This window comes from Phyllobates terribilis, unplaced genomic scaffold (genome assembly GCF_046119375.1).
Source record: "Phyllobates terribilis strain yellow unplaced genomic scaffold, ASM4611937v1 Scaffold_7__3_contigs__length_470593459, whole genome shotgun sequence".
Classification (NCBI taxonomy): domain Eukaryota; kingdom Metazoa; phylum Chordata; class Amphibia; order Anura; family Dendrobatidae; genus Phyllobates; species Phyllobates terribilis.
The window spans coordinates 292,814,252-292,837,859 of NW_027362767.1; the positions used below are offsets into that span (position 1 = coordinate 292,814,252).

The following is a 23,608-nucleotide window of genomic DNA, read 5'->3' on the forward strand; positions in this document are numbered from 1 at the left end:
TTTGAGGTCTAGCCCCAGATTTTCAATGAAGTTCAGATCAGTGGACTGTGAGGGCCATTGTAAAACCTTCAGCTTGCACCTTTTGAGGTAGTCTATTGTTGATTTTGATGTGTGTTTAGGATCATTATCCATTTGTAGAAGCCATCCTCTTTTCAACTTCAGCTGTTTTACACATGGTGTTATGTTGGCATCAAGAATTTGCTGAAATTTAATTTAATCCATTCTTCCCTCTACCCGTGAAATGTTCCCGTGCCATTGGCTGCAACACAACCCCAAAGCATGATTGAACCACCCCCATACTTAATAGTTGGTGAGATTGTTTTTTTTTCAGATATTCTGTGCCCTTTTTTCTCCACACATACCTTTGATCCTTGTGGCCAAATAGTTCTATTATAATGTAATCGGTCCACAGGACTTGTTCCCAAAATGCATCAGGCTTGCTTAGATGTCCTTTTGCAGACTTCTGGCACTGATTTTTATGGTGAGGACGCAGGAAAGGTTTTCTTCTGATGACTCTTCCATGAAGGCCATATATATGCAGGTGTCTCTGAACATTAGAACAATGTACCACAACTTCAGAGTCTGCTAAATCTTTCTGATTGTCTTTTGCAGTCAAGCGGGGCTTCTGATTTGCTTTTCTAGCAAGACTACGAGTAGCTCTCACTGAAATTTTGCTTTGGTCTTCCAGACCTTATCTTGACCTCATGTGTTTCTGTTAACTGCCATTTCTTAATTACATTTCAAACTAAGGAAAGTGCAACTTGAAAACGCTTTTCTATCTTCTTATAGCCTTCTCTTGCTTTGTCGGCCTCCACCATTTTCATTTTCAGAGTGGTAGGCAGCTGCTTAGAAGAACCATGGCTGAGGTTTTTGGCACAAGGTTAGAGGAGGCTGGGTTTTTATAAAGCCGGGAAATTTGCATCACCTGGCCTTTCCTAACGATAATAGTGAACAAGCCATAACCCTAACAAGATAATTAAGGTCTGAAACCTTGGCCAAAATTATCTGAGCACACAAATCTCCAAGGGTGCCCAAACTTTTGCATTGGCCCATTTTCCTTTCTGTAATTTGTAAAATGCAAAAATATGACTAGTTTTTTTGCCTAAAATACAAAGGAAATGTGTCATCTTGATAGATCTTCAACTTGCATAAGTGTTCATAATAACAGTAATTGTCACCAGGGGTGCACAAACTTTTACATGCTAGTGTATGTGTGTATATACACTGCTCAAAAAAATAAAGGGAACACTCAAATAACACATCCTAGATCTGAATGAATGAAATATTCTCATTGAATACTTTGTTCTGTACAAAGTTGAATGTGCTGACAACAAAATCACACAAAACTCATCAATGGAAATCAAATTTATTAACCAATGGAGGCCTGGATTTGGAGTCACCCCCAAAGTTAAAGTGGAAAAACACACTACAGGCTGATCCAACTTTGATGTAATATCCTTAAAACAAGTCAAAATGAGGCTCAGTATTGTGAGCGGCCCTCCAAAGAAATGCCACCCCACACCATTACTGACCCACTGCCAAACCGGTCATGCTGAAGGATGTTGCAGGCAGCAGATCGCTCTCCACGGCGTCTCCAGACTCTCACATCTGTCACTTCTACTCAGTGTGAACCTGCTTTCATCTGTGAAGAGCACAGGGCGCCAGTGGCGACTTTGCCAATCCTTGTGTGCTGTGGCAAATGCCAAGCGTCCTGCACGGTGTTTGGCTGTGAGCACAACCCCCATCTGTGGACGTCGGGCCCTCATACCACCCTCATGGAGTCTGTTTCTAACCGTTTGTGCAGACACATGCACATTTGTGGCCTGCCGGAGGTCATTTTGCAGGGCTCTGGCAGTGCTCCTCCTGTTCCTCCCTCCTTGCACAAAGTCGAAGGTAGCGGTCCTGCTGCTGGGTTGTCGACCTCCTATAGCCCCCTCCACGTCTCCTGGTGTACTGGCCTGTCTCCTGGTAGCGCCTCCAGCCTCTGGACACTACGCTGACAGACACAGCAAACCTTCTTGCCACAGCTCGCATTGATGTGCCATCCTGGATGAGCTGCACTACCTGAGCAACTTCTGTGGGCTGTAGAGTCCGTCTCATGCTACTACGAGTGTGAAAGCACAACCAACATTCAAAAGTGACCAAAACATCAGCCAGAAAGCATTGGTACTGAGATGTGGTCTGTGGTCCCCACCTGCAGAACCACTCCTTTATTGAGGGTGTATTGACAATTGCCAATAATTTCCATCTATTGTCTATTCCATTTGCACAACAGCATGTGAAATTGATGGTCAATCAGTGTTGCTTCCTAAGTGGACAGTTTGATTTCACAGAAGTTTGATTTACTTGGAGTTATATTCTGTTGTTTAAGTGTTCCCTTTATTTTTTTGAGCAGTGTATATGAAAAAAAATTTTTTTTTTGAGAGGTTATACAGTAAAGATTTTGTTTAAATGCCAAAAGCAAACTGATAATTGTATGGGAGCAAGAAAGTGACCGCTATGTGGGTTTAACATTGTTAGTCTCCTGCCACGTGTTCCCTGCACAGTGAAACACCCAACTACCTGTTGCGCAGGGAACAGACGCTCCAGTGAATGGGCTCATGCTGCAGCTCCCTGCACAGCCGGGTGGCCAGGAGCCACAATGCAGGGAAGCGCAGGGAATCAATCCCTTCATTCCCGATATCGGTAGGGCCCGACTTCCCAGACATCCCATCAAAGTGATGGCATATACTATCATTTTATAAGTTGAAATGCCCTATAATCTGTAAAACAGGAAGTTTTCTGTGCTAGTGGCACTTTGTACATTGACAGTTACAATTAGTTTTGCATACCATTCGGTGTACACTTACTGCTATCAGAAGGCATGGTATCAGTGCGTCGTGCCCGATCACTGCGTTTCTGCTCCTTGGAGAAAGGGGAGGTAAATAGGACTTTAATAACTTTCCACCAAACAAAGCATAACTAACTTTCATGCAAACAAATTAATGACCTTCAAGTCCAAAGTTAGTAAAATTAGAAAATAAAATCTGTGTGCCAAATAGTAGCTCCACAACACTTCCACTTACTGCACCCATATTTTGCCTATTTAAATACATTGCTCACATACATTTCATTCAAAACCCCATGGGTGCTCTTTGGGCCAGACTACAGTGTAGGCTGGGCTCACATCAACCCTAGTATTTCTGGTTTGGTTTTTCCATCAAAGGAATAGAAAGCTGAAAATAAGGTCAGTTGCCAGATGAGATATTTGATGGACAACAAAAGGCCCCAGATTGACTATTTATTCCATCATTTTAGCAGAAAAAAACAGCAATACGTGCTATGCTATTTTGTAAGGCTTTTTTATTTTGGAACTGACCTTGGAGGCTTCTAACAAATCCTCCAATTTAGATGTAAACTTAGATTAGCTGGATTAGAATATTTTGGTTCATATACAACAGCAAACCAATACAGAGCCAATACTTCTCATAGTTGAGAGTTGGCTACAATAGCCAGGTGTCCAGGGCTCAAGAGGATTACAATACAGGGCTGCAGTCCTTACCTCCTGAACGCTCCATGACCAATATATTCAACAGGTACATGGGCAATCAGAAGCAGGAACCCCGCTGACATACATAGCCAAATATATCGTGAAACTAGCGGGCTCATTGGGAGCACCAATCCTAGCAACCCCCAAGATGGCACAGTCAATAGCAACCATGACATCTAGTGTAAGACAGAGGATGGGGGCTCCCTATGTCAGTCCATCTACAGCGTACAGTGACCAAATCGTTGGGCTGCCAATGCGTTTCTCACAGCAGTCATCAGCCTAATAATGGCCCCTATAGCCACCATCTTGGTGCTCCTATTCGATCCTGCCAAAGGCTTGGTATAATACCACGCCTGTCAACAGGTTTTAAAGGTGTTGATCATTACTGTACAACCCCTTCTTAAGTACTCTAGCTAAAATGAAGTGCACACTCATCTCCCGGACCGGCGCGGTTCCTTCCGGTAGTCACATGACATTGGTTAGGTCACCGCAGCACTGTAGCCGCTGACCGCCTGCAGCCAGACAGAACTGTTCTAACAACAATGTCATGCGACCGCCAAAAGACAGTTTTGAAACCCCTTACCAAAATATAGTTTTTACTGGCTCAGTGCCTAAATCCTCCTCTGAGAACGGTCATCACCTTATGTTATAGTCTTTGTCAGTCGTTGGCCTGCTAGTTAGAGGAGCCTCGATCTATGAATCCAACCGTGACCGTCTAAACATATTCTTAGCACATCCAAGTCAGAAGGTCCTAACTGACCCCAAAGGTGACTTCCCGACACACCTCTATTACAATGGAAGGCAGGTTCTGAATCTTACAAGCTCCTCCTAAGATCTCCATGACCCAGAATACTGATGGTCACACAAACAAGTCCTGAACCACCACTTCCATGAATTACAATCCTTGTACACATTCAAGAAATTTTACCAGACAGGTTTGACCCTGAATGAACAAGTGCAGATTGTAGACCTGTTCACGAGGGGAAATGACCCATCACTTAGCAGAAAATCTAAGTCTAGTCTGGCAGAAAAGAAAGATGACACCTTAAAGAAACATTCCCATGTATATATTTTTTTAATTAAATGTGTGCATATGTGCATGTAATGTAGTGGGAGTGTATTAATATACTCACCTACCGCTGCTCTTCTCAGTGACGTCACCGCTCTGCAGACGCCTCCAGATCACGCTGCACTCCGCGTGACCCAGAAGTGGCTCTTACAACGTAAATCTATGGAGGGTAAGAACGAGGCCCCACAGACTTACATTGTAAGAGATGTCCACCCATAAAGCACAGAGTAAGCCGGCTAGTCCCGATTGCAATGACATCGATTAGTAACAGAGCAGAATGGTGCTGGACACCCCAGGGAGCAGTGGTAGGCGAGTAGAATACACTCACACTACATTACATGCGGATACACACAATTCATATAAAAAAAAAAAAATAGATATGGGAGTGCTTCTTTAAAAGAGTCATTAAAACAACACAAGACTTGGTATATACTAGAAGATCTCAAAAATAACTTAGGTCCACTTTGTTTATCTTAAAATGAAGAAGAGAATGGTGAGGAGAACAATCAATGGGCCAGGACTTCTGGCATAGATATAAATGCATTAATTATCCATGATGGCTTCAATGAGATATAAGACATACTGTCAACTAATTCATTTTGTTGTTTGTTATATCTGTTATACCAATTAAATATGTGAATAGAGTTGTTGTAGACCCAGTCTGCGTACGGGCACTCTTACCTCTCTATGTACCACATTAGATGTATGTTATGTATTTGTGTCATGGAAAATCAAATAAAAATGATGTTGGAAAATCAACACAAGACATCCAATAAAAGGGTATAAGTTATATTAAACGATAAATTTAGTCTAATAGTAGCAAGTCTAGTGATTGTTCCTAATTGTTAAGGTGCCCATACATTATACTTAGCTGACTGATCATTAAAGGGAATCTGTCAGTAGGATCACCCTTCCTAAGCCGTCTATATGGACATGCAGATCATAGGAAGCTGAGTAATGTGATGCCTTGATATCTGCGATCCAATGTTTTATTCCAGAGAAATCAATGTTTTTCGTAATATGTAAATGATCTGTTAAGATCTATTGGCCGGACATAGATCTCTCAGAGACTCCACCTCCAGAGCTTATTTTAAATGAAAGAGGGAGTTATCAGCGTGAGACATGTAAAGACTGACAGTCTGTCCGCCTGGTCTACTTGTCTCACACTGGTATCTCCGCCTTTCATTTAGAATAATCTCTGGAGACAGATTCTCATGCAGATCAGTGTCCAGCCCATAGTCCTCAACAGATCAGTTACTTATAAGAAAAACGACTTCTCTTGCATATGACATCAGATCCCAGATATCAAGCTATAATTTTAGTCAACTTTCTATTATTACTTTTATTATTATAAATAAAAGCAGGAGTTACCAGTGTGATGGCAGCTCTCTGATCTCACTGCAGAGCTGTGTGTGATTATACCTGACACATCTGCAGGTCCCTCTCACAGGCAGACAGGGCTGCCATATTGTTACAATACAGCAGAGTTCAGAGAGAAGCAAAATGTGATTGCTATAAGAAAGTTCAGTTCTAATGTTCTGTGTTTGTTACATGTCTCACACTGGTAACGCCTCCTTTTGTAGCAGTAGTGGGTGGGGACACACTGCGCCTCTGGCCAGCCTTACCCTGGAGGAGCGTAACTAAGTGACTCCCTGGTCTTCACAAGAGCCTCTGATGGAGAGGATAGGCGTGGGTTGTTAGGGTAGTCACCAGGTGCCACTCCAGGGCAGTCCCCAGACCTATAATAGATAATAGTCAGAGGTTGGGGCGGGCAGCACAGGTTCAAAATACAAACCCGGGTCGGGGCAGGAGCAAAGAGATCAGACAAAACGAGTAAACAAGCCGGGTCAGTAACAGGAGATGCAGAACAATAATGCACCTTGTCAGAGTACCAGCAACAAACTGCAACTAGGACCTAAGCTCAGGCAAGGTGTTGAGGGAGGAGCTGCCTAATATATCCAGTGCTGGCAGGGGACGCAAAACTCTACAGGACACAGTGGTTGTAAATTCCTGCAGAGCCTGGCTGCACCTCCCTATAGCTGGGTGGAGACTATCCAGCAACAGGAGGATGTAGCAATGCTGTACTGTCTGCAAGAGGCAGCTCAGTGAGATGGTCAGACACTGGGAGGGGCAGAGCGGTGCAGGCAGGGAGTAGGGCGGCACTTACAACCTAAGAGAGTCATGACACCTTTAATTTAAAATAATGTCTGAAGGTAGATTCTCAAAGAGATCAGTGTCCGGCACATAGCCTGGGCAATAACAGCTCATTTACATAAGAAAAATGTGGGTTTCATTGGAATAAAATATCTGATTGCAGATATCAGGTATCATTTTATTCAGCTTCATATGACCTACATGCCCATATAGACGGCTTAGGAGGGTTGATCCATCTGACAAATTCCCTTTTAGCTGACAGCTATTCCTTCCGAACCACCATTAAGACGCACACTCGGCTCAGTTCACAATCAGCAGCTAACAGTCTCATTTGGCAGCTGTTTATCTCCTGTGACAAAAAAGATCAGGCAAGCTAAAATCCAATATGCCCAATCCTTGTTTCCTTCACCACCTGCAGTTGAGTAGAGGAATTGGTGCGTTCGGCCATCTTTACAGGGGTGAAATATCTAATTTTATAGGAGTGTGTGAACCACTGTTTTGATATACCAAAAAATAATACTCATGTATACAACACTAAACAAAGTGAAGAAAAGAATCTTTAACACCATAGCTAAGCCTTTCCTTATATAACCGTTTAAAACGTCACCGAGTATAGACCAGGACCTGTATCACAGAAAAGACTAAAGTTGCTCATAGACAGATGTATGCCTCCCATTTTAGGCGATTGACCAAATACATAATGTTCATGGGGAGTTCTTATCAATTCGACAAAAGAGGTCTGGTAAAAGGATTGTGCATGCTGGACATTAATAGACACCTATGACAGAGATTTTACTCTACCCCTAATGCAACAATGCTCACATCTGTCAGAGGTTCAGTCTGGAGCCACCATTGCAGACGTTATATTTAATGGGGGATTTAAAAAAAATAAATAAAAAAAAAAATCACCCAATGACATTGTTTGTCGTTTAATGGATCTGGCACTGTGCCAGTTTTCAACTATAATGATGCCACAATGTAGATGTGGAGTAAAAGTTTACAAAAATTTGGCCAGTATAACACGTTTGTTGTTGATTGAATCTCTTCTGATAGCTTAAAAGTTATTGTTCATCAGCCCTATATCGCCCCGTGCAAGCAGACATCTGATAGTCACCAGCAGACAACCAGGCTGAAAAATAAGTGACCTCAAAATCAAATTTTGTGAAAAAAAACAAAACAAAACATATGACTCAAGAAATAAAAGAAATGTTAAAGGGAGTTAAAGAAGGTTTCCAATAGTATGATATAGATTAGATCCACCTCAACCTGGTAGCAGCAGGTGAAGAGCATACGGAGCAGGACTCCACCGCACCATCACACTGATCAGTGTCCGCACCCGGGTACTGCTCATAGGACCCTTGGTGCAGAAGAACCTGAGGCAGGTACACAGGACTACACTGTGCATCTAACCCCATCGCGCGCGCTGCAGCCGGCATCTAACCCCATCGCGCGTGCTGCAGCCGGCATCTAACCCCATCGCGCGCGCTGCAGCCGGCATCTAACCCCATCGCGCGCGCTGCAGCCGGCATCTAACCCCATCGCGCGCGCTGCAGCCGGCATCTAACCCCATCGCGCGCGCTACAGCCTGCATCTAACCCCATCGCGCGCGCTACAGCCTGCATCTAACCCCATCGCGCGCGCTACAGCCTGCATCTAACCCCATCGCGCGCGCTACAGCCTGCATCTAACCCCATCGCGCGCGCTACAGCCTGCATCTAACCCCATCGCGCGCGCTACAGCCTGCATCTAACCCCATCGCGTGCGCTGCAGCCTGCATCTAACCCCATCGCGTGCGCTGCAGCCTGCATCTAACCCCATCGCGTGCGCTGCAGCCTGCATCTAACCCCATCGCGTGCGCTGCAGCCTGCATCTAACCCCATCGCGTGCGCTGCAGCCTGCATCTAAACCCATCGCGTGCGCTACAGCCTGCATCTAAACCCATCGCGTGCGCTACAGCCTGCATCTAACCCCATCGCTTGCGCTGGAGCCTGCATCTAACCCCATCGCGTGCGCTACAGCCTGCATCTAACCCCATCGCGTGCGCTCCAGCCTGCATCTAACCCCATCACGTGCGCTACAGCCTGCATCTAACCCCATCGCGTGCGCTCCAGCCTGCATCTAACCCCATCGCGTGCGCTCCAGCCTGCATCTAACCCCATCGCGTGCGCTCCAGCCTGCATCTAACCCCATCGCGTGCGCTCCAGCCTGCATCTAACCCCATCGCGTGCGCTACAGCCTGCATCTAACCCCATCGCGTGCGCTACAGCCTGCATCTAACCCCATCGCGTGCGCTACAGCCTGCATCTAACCCCATCGCGTGCGCTACAGCCTGCATCTAACCCCATCGCGTGCGCTACAGCCTGCATCTAACCCCATCGTGTGTGCTACAGTCTGTATCGAACCCGATCAGGTGTGCTAGTCTGTGGATCTAATCCCACCATTTGTGATAGTCTGTATCTAATCCTATCATGTGTGAAAATGTCAGTGTACCTAATTCCAGCATGTATGACACTGTATACTGAGCCGTGTATCTAATCCTGTGTGTAATTTATTGTGTGTGGTCCCCAGTTACATTGTCTACATGTCAGTATCACTTTGCAGTCACCAACAACATGGCACCACTGTGATCCTAAACTTCATCCTCCCTTATCCTTTTGCAAATGCCCAGAAGAGGAGGGGAGGAGTGACTGCAAACACATGTCAGCAGATCCCACCCACATTTACTGCAGTTGTAAAGCGAGCTAGCACTACATAAAGTTTTCATGGCAAATTTAAGCAGCTGCCTCCCCCTAGCGTTTAAAAGTTAGAAATATTAAAACTTATCTTTTATATTTTATGCCATTAAAAAAATTGTAAAAATTAAATTAACACTTTATTCTTTTTTTTCCAATTATTGAAAAAAAAAGTTTGATGACACATTCCCTCTAACAGAGTATATGTGATATTTAAAAGAGCTCGTTCTTTGTCCCTTTACAATGGGCATAATTACAGCCAATAATGCATGACTGGTCACAGGAACAGGATGGCCAACCTAATTTACATAATTGCGTAAATGATAACATATTACATTATATAGTATCACACATTTAATCTAAAAATATGATGGAAACACTGATAAAGGGATGCTCTGAAACCAAATATGAATTTAATACTAAAATCTCTATTTAATTTGATCTAACCAAATTTTCTAATGTACCGTATATACTCAAGTATAAGCCGACCCAAGCATAAGCCGAGGTACCTAATTTTACCACAAAAAACTGGGAAAACTTATTGACTTGAGTATAAGCCTAGGGTGGGAAATGCAGCAGCTACTGGTAAATTTCCCCATCCTGGGGTGCATGGCCCCCCTCATCCCCAATCCTGGGGTGCATGGCCCCCCTCATCCCCCAATCCTGGGGTGCATGGCCCCCCTCATCCCCCAATCCTGGGGTGCATGGCCCCCCTCATCCCCCAATCCTGGGGTGCATGGCCCCCCTCATCCCCCAATCCTGGGGTGCATGGCCCCCCTCATCCCCCAATCCTGGGGTGCATGGCCTCCTCACTGCACACACAAAAAAAATAAACACTTATACTCACCTGCCTTCATCACCTCAGCGTTCTGTCTGCCAGCAGCTCATGTCAGCATCTGAGCAGCGCATGGCGACACAGCCATGCGCTCTCAGATGCTGTTGTGAGCTGCCGGCATATTCACTCCTCTCCATGCCAGGACTATGGGTATGGAGAATAGTGAATATGCATTCTCTTTAGTAGTGGGCACTGTCAGCACGAGCTGCGGCTCAGCGATCCTCCGTGCCCGCTACTAAAGAGAATGAATATTCATTCTTCTCCACACCAATGGGAGTGGAGAAGAGTGAATATTAATTTCCCTTTAGCAGCGGGCACACGTGGTAGCTGCAGCAGCCGACTACTGCGTGTGCCCCCGCTCCTCCACCGCAACTGCCCTTCCAATATCCACCACCAGAATTATGTATATACTCAAGTATATACCCGAGTAGAAGCGGAGGACGGCTTTTTCAGCACAACAAAAAAAAGTGTTGAAAAACTCGGCTTATACTCGAGTGTATACGGTACTTCAATTAAAATGACCCTACCGTTCCCTCTTTACGCCAACTTACTGTCTTTTTTTTCATACTTCTGATAACATATCACTGATGACATCTTTTCAGGGCCAGGCTAGTCTCTGTTCTACATTTTCAATGGGCACAGACACTGCGCTCTTTTGCCGGCACGTCACTTCTCTTTAGACCCAATGAATGAGGGCGATGTCAATGCGTATTCAAAGAAAATACTGAGCATGTGTTGGAATTGACAGCTGGCACATGCTCAGTACAGCACGGTCTAGCCCCGCCCCTGAGACAGATGTCACCGATGACCACTGCCATCCCACTGATGATGTCACCAATGACCACTGCCATCCCACTGATGATGTCACCGATGACCACTGCCATCCCACTGATGATGTCACCGATGACCACTGCCATCCCACTGATGATGTCACCGATGACCACTGCCATCCCACTGATGATGTCACCGATGACCACTGCCATCCCACTGATGATGTCACCGATGACCACTGCCATCCCACTGATGATGTCACCGATGACCACTGCCATCCCACTGATGATGTCACCGATGACCACTGCCATCCCACTGATGATGTCACCGATGACCACTGCCATCCCACTGATGATGTCACCGATGACCACTGCCATCCCACTGATGATGTCACCGATGACCACTGCCATCCCACTGATGATGTCACCGATGACCACTGCCATCCCACTGATGATGTCACCGATGACCACTGCCATCCCACTGATGATGTCACCGATGACCACTGCCATCCCACTGATGATGTCACCGATGACCACTGCCATCCCACTGATGATGTCACCGATGACCACTGCCATCCCACTGATGATGTCACCGATGACCACTGCCATCCCACTGATGATGTCACCGATGACCACTGCCATCCCACGGATGATGTCACCGATGACCACTGCCATCCCACTGATGATGTCACTAATGACCACTGCCATCCCACTGATGATGTCACTGATGACCACTGCCATCCCACTGATGATGTCCCCTTTGACAATTCCCAGTGCATGGTGGGATAATCAAACGAAACATCACCACAAGTAAACCAAACAAAACCCCCCCCAAAAAAAAACACAGGAAGAGAGGGGAATGTTCGGGAATTATTAATTGAAGTTCATTAGAAAGTGGTTAGATTACTACATTAACTAGACATTTAGTATGAAATTCACCTTTGGTTTCAGACAACCCCTTTAAGCACTACAGCAGTGACTAAAAGTTTGTGAACCCTTGAGAATTTTCCACATTTCTGCGTAAATTTTACCTAAAACTGAATTTTCACCCAAGTCATAAAAGTAGAGAAAGAGAACCAAATAAAAGAAGTTAAAAAATATTAGACTGTCTTATATTGTGGAAAATGATCCAACTGCGAGTGGCAAAAGTATGTGAACCTAGCAAAACATACACTAGCAGATAATTTGAAGGTGAAATTAGAATCTGGTGTTTCAATCAATCGGGTGACAATCAGGACAGAAACAGAAGGCTACAGGAACAATATTTTTGGACAGATTAAACCAATATAATTATTCTCATTTAAACCAAAAAAAATTAAGTTTGGAAAATGAAAACCACCGCATTGCAGCATAAGGACCTCGTACCAGCTGTGAAACACTGTGGAGGCATCAAGGTTTGGGACCTCATACCAGCTGTGAAACACTGTGGAGGCATCAAGGTTTGGGACCTCATACCAGCTGTGAAACACTGTGGAGGCATCAAGGTTTGGGCCAGTTTTCCTGCATGGAGCAATGAATTCTGGCATACAAGTCATTCTAAAAAAAGAATGGTTAAAGAAGAATAAAAGTTAGGGAATAATGGGCTAAAATTCCATCAAGCCGATGTGCAGGACTGATCAACATTTACTGGAAACGTTTAGATGCCACCAGTGCTGTACAAAGCCACACCAGTCACTGAAAGCAAAGGTTCACATACTTTTACCACTTACAGAAAACTGATATTTCAAAAAAAAAAAAAAAGACAGACTAAAATTTTCTGACTGGTTTGATTTAGTTCTTTTTCTACCTTTTGGACTTTTGTGAAAATCTGATGTACAACACTCAGTATAAATGAGTACATACCCTTGGAAAAGTAAGATTTTTATTAAATTTCTCAATTAACACAACAATTTCAAAAGTTGAGTTACACCAAGTCTTCTAGGCATGGAATGAAAAAGTTGGTGACATATTGCAACATCTATCTGTTTCCAAACATCACAAGCGATCTCTTTTGTATCCCAGATGAAGAGTGATGACAACTCGTCAGAATCCCCCACAGGTGTGCAATGGGGTTCAGATCAGGAGACACCTGAATCACTTTCACCCTGTTCTTTGTTAGAAATGCAGCAGAGGCCTTAGATGTGTTTTGGTTCATGGTCATGTTGGAAGATTGCATGTTTATCAAGGGCAGTGTGTGATGGCAGCATCTCCTCTTTAAATATAGAGCAGTACATTTGTGAATTCATATAACAATCAATGAAATTTAGCTCCTGATACTCTCAGCGCTCATGCCGACCCACATTAGGACACTGCCACCACCATGCACTTTTCTTTGTACTTCCCACCGTGGCTGACCTGGACGTGTCTGTAGATGGTTGCAGGTTCATCTTTACAACATTAGGAATAATAAGTGAAGCTTGTGGCATTCACTTTTGTTGTCTAAAGAAATTATTTTCTCTTTCTCAAGTCCTGCGACATTTCTCTTCCATGTGGTGCCATTGCTGACAGCATGAAATGGCAAGGGATTTTCTTTCCTAAGTAACATCCTTTATAGTCTACTGTCTGCTGGACACCTTATTATTAGACTTACCTGTGAGTGAATTCTTCTCAATTAGAATTTTGTAGTCTAAGGGCTCATGCAGACGTCCATGGATCTCGTTCTGATCACTGAAAGCAATGCATGTAATGGGTGCGGATCTTCTGACCACAGCGTGACAGCCTCATAAAAATATATGAAGCTGCAATGCTCCGGTCAGGAGACCCGCCGCCAGTCCGTGCCTTCACGTGCGCTCAGTGATCTTTTTTGCAAACAATAGTCCACATTTATGGGAGTATTTTAGAATATGGTATCCCGTAGAAAATGTTGATTCGGAAAGGAAACTTAAGATTTCTGACAAATCTATTTATGCTGAGCAATGTAGTTTTCGGTCAAATTTTACATAGGCTGGAAAATTCTGAAGGGTTCACAAACTTTCAAGCACCACTGTAAACACAATATGTGCTAAAAAGAAAAATAGACAGCACTTACTCTTCATCTATTCTTTGATGCTATTTAAGCTCATATTTTAATATATCTGAGAAATAAGTAAAGAATTCTGTGTGTCTCAGGGGCTCTGCCTTATCCCTCCTACTCACTGTCCTGTGTCTGGCTGTGAGACAACTGGCTGCAGAAGGAACCTCCCTGCTGTACCCTGTCTACACTAGGACAAAAGATCACTAAGCCTAGAGGAATAAAGGTACAACTGATCAGCCGGATATTATAAAGGCTATGTGCCCACAATGCAGAAATGCTGCAGATTTTTCTGCATCACCCTGGCAGAAAAACGTATGCGGATTTTACATGCGTTTTTCCCGCCAGGTAGAAGCGTTTGTGAAGTGTTCTTCACATGCATTTCTGCATGCGGGTTATCAAGAACTTTTCCAAGAGATTTTAGCATCACTTGGAAAGTGCTTGACAACTTGGTCACACTATATAAATCCATGCAACCGGCATGGATTTATATACTGTGACCAAGTAATAGTTAAAAAAAAAGAATAAGAATGGTAAAAAATAAAGATTATACTCACCTTCCGATGGCCTACGGTCTTTTCTCCGCTGCGTCCGGTCTCTTGTATGGCTCGCGGTGGTGTGTAAGGATCTTTCATGACGTCATTTAGTCATGTGAGAGGTCACGCAACCGCCGACGTCAGCGGTCGCGTGACCTGTCACATGACTAAATGACGTCATGGAAGGTCCTGTTTGGACGCATCGCTGAGGAGACTGGGAGCCATTGGAAGGTAAGCATAATCTTTATTTTAAATTCTTTTTTTAACAGGTTCTATGGTACCTGGGTCTGGATGAGAGTCTCCTCTTCTCCAGACCCGGGTACCATCCGCACATTGAATCGTTTAATATCCGCATGTGCACATGTAGTCATGCGGATATTAAGCGATTCCATGCAAGTCAATGGCGGCAGTTACGCTGCGTGTCCGCCAAATTAATGGACATGCTGCGTATTTTTCCGCAATGATAATCCGCAGCGGAAATTTCTGCAGCATTTGCGCAGCACATGCGAATTATCATTGGGGATCATGGGGCACGTATTACCAAGCGTTTTTTAAGCGCTTTCGCTGCGGAAATTCCGCGGCAAAAACGCTTGAAAAACGCATAGTGGGCACGCAGCCTAAGGAACCTGACAAAATGAAAAAGTAGTCCAATATGCACGCAGCCATTATGTTAAAGGGTCAGCGGGTTTTTAGACCCCAAAGTAATGAAATCACAGTAAACCTGTAATGTTGATTACCTCCATACCTTTATATTGTAAGTCTGTGACTCCGTTGTCTCATAATCCATAGGTGAATTCTTATGCCAATGAGCTTAGAAGTGCAGGTGCTTGGCCTGTACTTACAGCTCTCTGGCATCTCTCTCTCTCCTCCTGGAGCCAGCCTCCTGCCAGTGATTGACAGGTCACTCTTCTCCGTGACCTGCTTCCATTGGCCGACATCTTGCACAGGTGCAGTCATTCCCGGGAGCAGCCACATGCAGTAACGACCTGACGATGTTGCAAGAGTCGGACCATCCATCTGCGCATGCGCTGCCCCTGGGAATGTTGGTGCCTGAGCAAGATATGCCGATGGATTACAAGTCAATGGAGACATGGACTTATAATAAATAAAAATCACCGTCACAGAAATGGGGGTCAGCAGCAATCCCTCATTATATGTAGTTGTATGCCATATTTTGCTTATAGAGCAATAATAGGGACGGTTGTCTGTATTTAAATGTAGATTATTGTGCACAGTCATAGCACTTACATTTGGAACTCATCAGGGCCATTATATTAACAGCTCAGGGTTGATCTAAATACTGATATAGACAGATGTACGATATAAGAGAAGGTCCTATACTTCTATATACTGGAGGCAATTTGAGAAGTGTTACACCAAACACACACATAGCACTGCAGCAGTGTCATTACATGGCAGAAGTGCATATCACTGACAAATATACAGCTTTACAACGACTGTACAGATTATTACTTCGGACTAGTAACAATTTAAGGCATTGAGTGTCCTTACCACTGATCGGCTGGCCTCCGGCCCCTTCTCTTCTTGTCCATCACCTGAAAAGCAGGTCAGAAATGAAGAATATAACTCAATGATACAACAGTAATAGTTAGCAAATCAAACATTCATTTTAATAACAATTAATAACCTTCCTTAAATCAACCTATATTCACAGTATAGAATACACCTTTTCAATTGAGACCCACAATTCCACCCAATCCCACGTTCCCTGAGGAAGCAGGGTGAAACGCCCATAGGGGCTCAGGTTGGCACTGGGTAAGCCCATGTTCTACGCTGTTCTATTCTTATGTATAGAAGCTAGATGCTGACATTTTGTCAATACTTGTAAATGTGTTTCCTCTAATCTATTTATTTTTTGGGGAGTTCTGATTATTTGGCATTATGCATATACCAAGATTATCTCGTTAGAAATACCATCATATCCCCTCTTTGAGGCCATGACTTTTGGCACACATGGTCACACACCTGACAAATATTAAACATCTGCCTTAAGAGTAGTCTGTGCTGATTTATTATGACTTATTTAGTTGAAATATACATGCAGAATTATGCAATAACTGTGATCTGATAGAATATACCAAGGGTAAATGTACCTGATGAGCTTCTGAGTATTCTTTGAGCTTGTGCAATCTTCGTCATAGGTTCAACATGTGTAAATTATACAAATAGTAAGTGCTAAAGTGATGTGTAGAACACTGAACTCACACGTGGGCTTGTGCAATATCTGTGATTAGATTTATACACACTTTGCATAAACATAACTTACCAACTTCGTTGTAAGCCCTTAGGGCGAGTGCAATATTCATGATAGGTTTAACACGTGTAAACTGCACTTACCAATTTTAGCATCATTGAAATGGTCTATACATGACACTACCCAATGAACCCAGTGAGGCAAACTTGCTTTTTAATGATTTGTTATTGTGTTTTTAAACATATCTGAATAAAGTAACATTTTAACTATTTCTGTGGAGTAATTTTACACCAAATGGCATCCCAAGGACCTCGGGCAATCATTAAAAAGGTGGAGGCTCACAAAGCAGGGGACGGCTACAAGAAGATAGCAAAGCATTTTCAATTCGCCCTTTAAGCAGTACAAAATGTAATTAAGAAATGGCAGTTAACAGGAAAAGCGGAGGTCAAGATAAGGTCTCGAAGACCAAGCAAAATTTCAGTGAGCTGCGGGGAGGATTGCTAGAAAGGCAAATCAGAACCCCTGCATGACAGCAAAAGAACTTCTAAAAGATTTAGCAGACACTGGAGTTGTGGTACATTGTTCTACTGTTCAGAGACACCTGAACAAATGTGGCCTTCATTGAAGAGTCATCACAAGAAAACCTCTCCTGAGTCCTCACTATAAAATTCAGAGTCAGAAGTCTGCAAAAAGACATCTAAACAAGCCTGATGCATTTTGGAAACAAGTCCTGTGGACCGATGAGGTTAAAATAGAACTCTTTGGCCACAATGATCAAAGGTATGTGTGCAGGATAAAAGGCACAGAATTTCAGGAAAAGAACATCTCACCAACCATTAAGCATGGGGGTGGATCAATCATGCTTTTGGGTTGTGTTGCAGCCAATGGCACGGGGAACATTTCACGGGTAGAGGGAAGAATGGATTCAATTAAATTTCAACAAATTCTTGATGCAAACATAACACCATCTGTAAAAAAGCTAACATTGAATATAGTATGGCTTCAACAAATGGATAATGATCCTAAACACACGTCAAAATCCACAATAGATACCTCAAAAGGTGCAAGCTGAATGTTTTACAATGGCCCTTCCAGTCCCCCGATCTGAACAGCATTGAAAATTTGAGGCTAGACCTCAAAATAGCAGTGCATGCAAGACAACCCAGGAATCTCACAGAAGTGGAAGAATTTTCCAAGGAAGAATGGATGAAAATCCCTCAAACAAGAATTGAAAAAGACTCGTCTGCCTACAAAAAGCGTTTACAAGCTGTGATACTTGCAAGAGTAGGTGCTACTAGGTCCAAACCATGCAGGTTGCCCAAATGTTTGCGTCGGCCCATTTTCCTTTTTGAAATTTTAAAAATATAAAACATGAAAATATATATTTTATTTTTTATTTTTGACAAAAATACAAAGTAAATGTGTCATCTTTAACTTTAGGCCTTTAAGAGATCATTTCATCTTCAACTTGCTTACTTGTTCACAATAAGAGTAATTTTGACCAGGGGTGCCCAAAAGTTTACATTCCACTGTACACCAGTACGGCGTAGTCAGTGTCCATGTTGGTGGAGTTGAAGTTGGAGTCAGTATAAAATGGACCGACTCAGACTGCTAAAAATATAGAATAAATTGGTACAGTAGTACAATGCAGGATGTGCTGTAAATGTTCTCATAAGAATTTGGGAAAGTTATGAGAATGTTTTATAAATGTCTGTTCTGTTCCTGATCTAAGGATCCCCGCTTTTTGATCAATACCTCATATATGTATTTTTTGCACTTTATTCCAGGGTGCAGCAAGGCCCATCAGTGTTGGTATTGTAAACTAAGGTGTCTGTCCTCATGGGGTGTACTTATATAGTCCAGGACTGCCCGCCTAATAGAATAGTATGGGCATTACAAATAGGCTGTAAGCCAGATGCTATGCACTACTTATGTGTGAACAGCACCTTATACAAGCCTTTTGTGTGCAATTTTAATACTAAGCAGTCACCCCCTCCATGAACTGGTAGGTTGTGAGCGGTTGTCTCATCAGTATTTTGCACCATCTTTAATATATGGGTTTTCTGCATCCTGGTAGTGCATTAGTTCTGAGACCTGGACAGGTAAACACTGCTGCCCTTTTTTGCTGTGTTTTTCTTGAATCTTGGGGGAATTTTAATTCCTCTTATTGTGGCTTTGCTTTTATCTCAATTGTGTGCACTCTGATAAATTCACATAAAAAGTCAATCAAAAACTGCACTGAAAACGACATGTGATAATCCAGCCCCAAAGGCGAGTCACTCTGCCTTCCCGGCACCTGCTCCACGAGGCTACACAGACGGCAAGGATTACTGCGCCGTTTATACAGGGTAAATTGCGCAGGATCTGGCCACGGGAACTGCACGTCACAGGGCCCTATGAAGTGCAGGGGAGGGGGAATATGGAAATTAAGTAAATAGGCGTCCCCCAGACGCGAAGCTTGTCATAACTAACTTAATAAAAAGGTATTTCAAAGCAACTAGACCTCTAATATGGGACATACAGGTATGTAGAGATTCACACATCTGATAGGTCCCAGGGGGGTGACAGATTCCCTTTAATGACTCAATTCTTTCGGCACTGATCAGCAGTACCTGGGAATGGCCCCTAAACAGTGTAACGGAGCAGTTGGGGGTCCGCTCTTTACACCAATTTCAGCCTGCCATTGATGAAGCTAGTGAAAGCAGGTGGGTGGGAGTGTCCACCAATCAGATAATTATGAGCTACCCTTAAGGATGGGTCATCAATATCATAGTAGTAAAATACCTCTCTAATGATGATGTAGAACCGTTGACAGCTGCCACTTTCCTCATAAAAAAGAACATTTAAAATCAACAAGCATTCACTAAAATTGTAATTTATTCCCAAATAGGTGTCTAGGTTACAGGTAGGTAGTCCCGTGTACAGATGGCCTTTCGTGTAGCATGTTGCATGGGCATTGCAGCAATTGCGTACCCCACACTTACGCATTCAGCATTATCTGGGAAACAAGTATTGGTGGTCCTATTGGGGGGCTGGAAAGGCCCTATTGGGGGAGGGTTGCGGGAAGGCCCTATGCAGTGGGTGTGATGGGGCTTTAGAGACGTCACATGGCAGATGTACCAAGTACTCCGTGCCCCCTATCCTAATCTACAAGAACCAGACTATAAATCACACGAATGTAAAGACAAATCTAACCAACACATATGATAAGAAGGGTCTACACACCAGATGAGGGTGTGGAATTGGCTTCTCCATCAGCGCTCTTCTCAGAGGGTTGAGCCGCCTCTTTCTCCTGTGGGCTGGATTCTTTATCAGTGCTTACATTATGGTCTACATTCTGGGGTCCAGACGAGCGAGGTTTTAGTGTAGGTCGCAGCCTCATCCTTCTTGGAAGCGTTTGGCTGGGCTGTGGCGAGTCTGCCTGTGTTTCAGGAGCTTCTCCTGCTGCTTTCTCTTCGGGTGCACAATTTGTGTTCTCCCGAGTTTCGGCGATGGTTTGGCTTGAATCTCCATTTTCTTCAATGCGCTTTGTTTTTTGAGCTTTTGAACGTTCCAAATCAGATTTTTTGGTCATCCTTGCTGCAACAAAGACTACATCATCTTTACTTTCGTTTTCTGTATCTGAAGGCGATTTTTTACTTTGAGGGTCTACATCAGAGTTTTCTTCTTTAACAATCACTTTAGCGCCTGCCTTGGCCTTTTTGCTTGCCTTGCTGCCCGGTTCTTCGCTGGCAGTCTCTGCGGCATCTTCCTCTTTTTGGCTGTCAGGTTCTTTATTTTCATCACTCTCCATATTTGTAGACTAAAAAGATTCCTGGCAATGAGATCTAATATCAGCTGGTCCAAGTGCAGCTTCGGCCTGAAGGTCTCCACTCACAGTTGTTAGTGTCAGGGAACCTGCTAGAGAGGCCCCGGTCTGGAAAGAGAAAACGTGTACAGTCAGAAAGGTGCCCCAACAAACATATATAAATATCATTAACCTGTCCGTTATAAGCATGAGTGATCCAGATATAATGGGGCTGCCACATCGGGAGGTGAGCGGCGCTGCAGACGTCGCAGGAACACATAGCGGTCAGCATGCGTGCATGATCGGTAGGTGCATGCGCCTATCCTATTCATTAAAATAGCACACCAGCAGGCGTCATAAGCGCACTCACCTCCCAATGTGGAAAAGAGCAGCACCCAACAATCCCTTTTATATTTAGACACATTGCAAAAGGTGTCAGGGTGTGTGCTGAGCATCCATTCACACGCTGAAGATTTTACACAGGAAAGTTCTGATAATGAGCATCAGTCCTATTCATATGAATGTGGTGCTTCTATGGCAAGCACAGGCTTTATGCAAGTTTCATTCAGATAATATAGAGACAGTCCGGGGAACAAAATCTGCATTCCACTCAAGCTAATACTGGTGTAGTTCTTGTGTAAAAAGGAAAAAAAAAAAAGAGGGACTTTACAGGCCTTGGTTTGTGCACCAAACACTATTATTCCTGATAGATCTGAAATCTCAAAGTGTCCTGACCAGCGGAATCTGAAAAGTTATTTTGTATAAAATATAGCTTAACCCCCTTAAGGACCCTGGGATTTACCGTTTTAGCTTTTTTTTTCGTTTTTTCCTCCCCTTGTTCCCAGAGCTATAGCGTTTTTATTTTTTGGTCAATATGGCCGTGTGAGGGCTTATGTTTTGCGGGACGAGTTGTACTTTTGAACGACATTACTGGTTTTATCATATAGTGTACGGGACACCGGGAAAAAAAATCCAAGTGCGGTGAAATTGCAAAAAAAAGTGCAATACCACAGATGGTTTTTTTTTCCACGTTCACTGAATGCTAAAACTGACCTGCCATTATTATTCTCCAGGTCATTACAAATTCGTAGACACCAAACATGTACAGGTTCTTTTTTATTTAAGTGGTGAAAGGAAATCCAAAGTTTGCTAAAAAATAAATAAATAAATAAAAAAAAAAATGGCCCCATTTTCCAAGACCCATAGCGTCTCCATTTTTCAGGATGTGGGGCCGGGTGAGGGCTTATTTTTTTGCACGCCGAGCTGAAGTTTTTATTGATACCATTTTGGGGTAGATCCAATGTTTAGAATTTTTTTCTCGTTACGCCGTTTACCAATCGGATTAATTATTTTTTTATATTGATAGATCGGACGATTCTGAACGCGGCGATACCAAATATGTGCAGGTGTTTTTTTTTTTATTATAGTTATTTTGAATGAGGCGAAAGGGGGGTGATTTAAACTTTTATATTTTTTTAAAAACATTTTTTTTTACACTTTTTGCTTGCTTCTATAGTCTCCATAGGAGACTAGAAGCAGCAATTGTCCGATCGCCTCTGCTACATAGAGGTGATGAACAGATCACCTCTATGTAGCAGAAATGCTCCTGTACTATGAGCGCCGACCACTAGGTAGCGCTCATAGCGATCAGTGCATGACAAGCACTGGGGTCTGCTGCAGACCCAGGGTTGTCATGCCCACCCATCAGTGACCCACGATCATGTGACACGGTCACCGATGGGCGGGGTAAGTGACAAGCTTCCCGTGGGGCGCTGTTAAATGCTGCTGTCAGAGATTGACAGGGGCATTTAACTGGTTAACAGTCGCGGGTGGATCGCGATTCCACCCGCGGCTGTTGCGGGCACATGTCAGCTGTAATAATCAATGTGGGGGCCCATTAGTCTGTGTGGAGGACTGTGCGGGGGCCCATTAGTCTGTGTGGAGGACTGTGCGGGGGCCCATTAGTCTGTGTGGAGGACTGTGCGGGGGCCCATTAGTCTGTGTGGAGGACTGTGCGGGGGCCCATTAGTCTGTGTGGAGGACTGTGCGGGGGCCCATTAGTCTGTGTGGAGGACTGTGCGGGGGCCCATTAGTCTGTGTGGAGGACTGTGCGGGGGCCCATTAGTCTGTGTGGAGGACTGTGCGGGGGCCCATTAGTCTGTGTGGAGGACTGTGCGGGGGCCCATTAGTCTGTGTGGAGGACTGTGCGGGGGCCCATTAGTCTGTGTGGAGGACTGTGCGGGGGCCCATTAGTCTGTGTGGAGGACTGTGCGGGGGCCCATTAGTCTGTATGGAGGACTGTGCGGGGGCCCATTATTCTGTATGGAGGACTGTGCGGGGGCCCATTATTCTGTATGGAGGACTGTGCGGGGGCCCATTATTCTGTATGGAGGACTGTGCGGGGGCCCATTATTCTGTATGGAGGACTATGTGGGGTCCATTATTCTGTAAGGAGGACTATGTGGGGTCCATTCTGTATGGAGGACTATGCGGGGGGTCATTATTCTGTATGGAGGACTATGTCTAAGGCTATGTGGGGTCCATTATTCTGTATGGAGGACTATGTCAAAGGCTATGTGGGGTCCATTATTCTGTATGGAGGACTATGTCAAAGGCTATGTGGGGTCCATTATTCTGTATGGAGGACTATGCGGGGTCATTATTCTGTATGGAGAACTATGTCAAAGGCTATGTGGGGTCCATTATTCTGTATGGAGGACTATGCGGGGCCATTGTTCAGTATGGAGGTACTATGCGGGGTCATTATTATCCTGTATGGAGGACTATGCGGGGTCATTATTATCCTGTATGGAGGACTATGCGGGGTCATTATTATCCTGTATGGAGGACTATGCGGGGTCATTATTATCCTGTATGGAGGACTATGCGGGGTCATTATTATCCTGTATGGAGGACTATGCGGGGTCATTATTATCCTGTATGGAGGACTATGCGGGGTCATTATTATCCTGTATGGAGGACTATGCGGAGT

The 23,608-nt window shown here is 44.1% G+C and overlaps 1 protein-coding gene across 7 annotated transcripts in view; it reads right to left on the reverse strand.

Annotated features, from left to right (window-relative positions):
• ZMYM3 (zinc finger MYM-type containing 3) overlaps window positions 1-23,608 on the reverse strand; it is a 60,475-nt gene that overhangs the window by 29,030 nt on the left and 7,837 nt on the right. For all 7 annotated transcript variants that reach the window (XM_073640996.1, XM_073640995.1, XM_073640992.1 and 4 more), the window contains exons 2-4: window positions 20,055-20,745; window positions 16,127-16,170; window positions 2,850-2,904 (exon numbers count right to left, since the gene is read on the reverse strand). In XM_073640996.1, coding sequence (XP_073497097.1) covers window positions 2,850-2,904; window positions 16,127-16,170; window positions 20,055-20,622 — 667 coding nt within the window. In that variant the 5' untranslated portion in view covers window positions 20,623-20,745. The remainder of the gene's footprint in view (window positions 1-2,849; window positions 2,905-16,126; window positions 16,171-20,054; window positions 20,746-23,608) is intronic.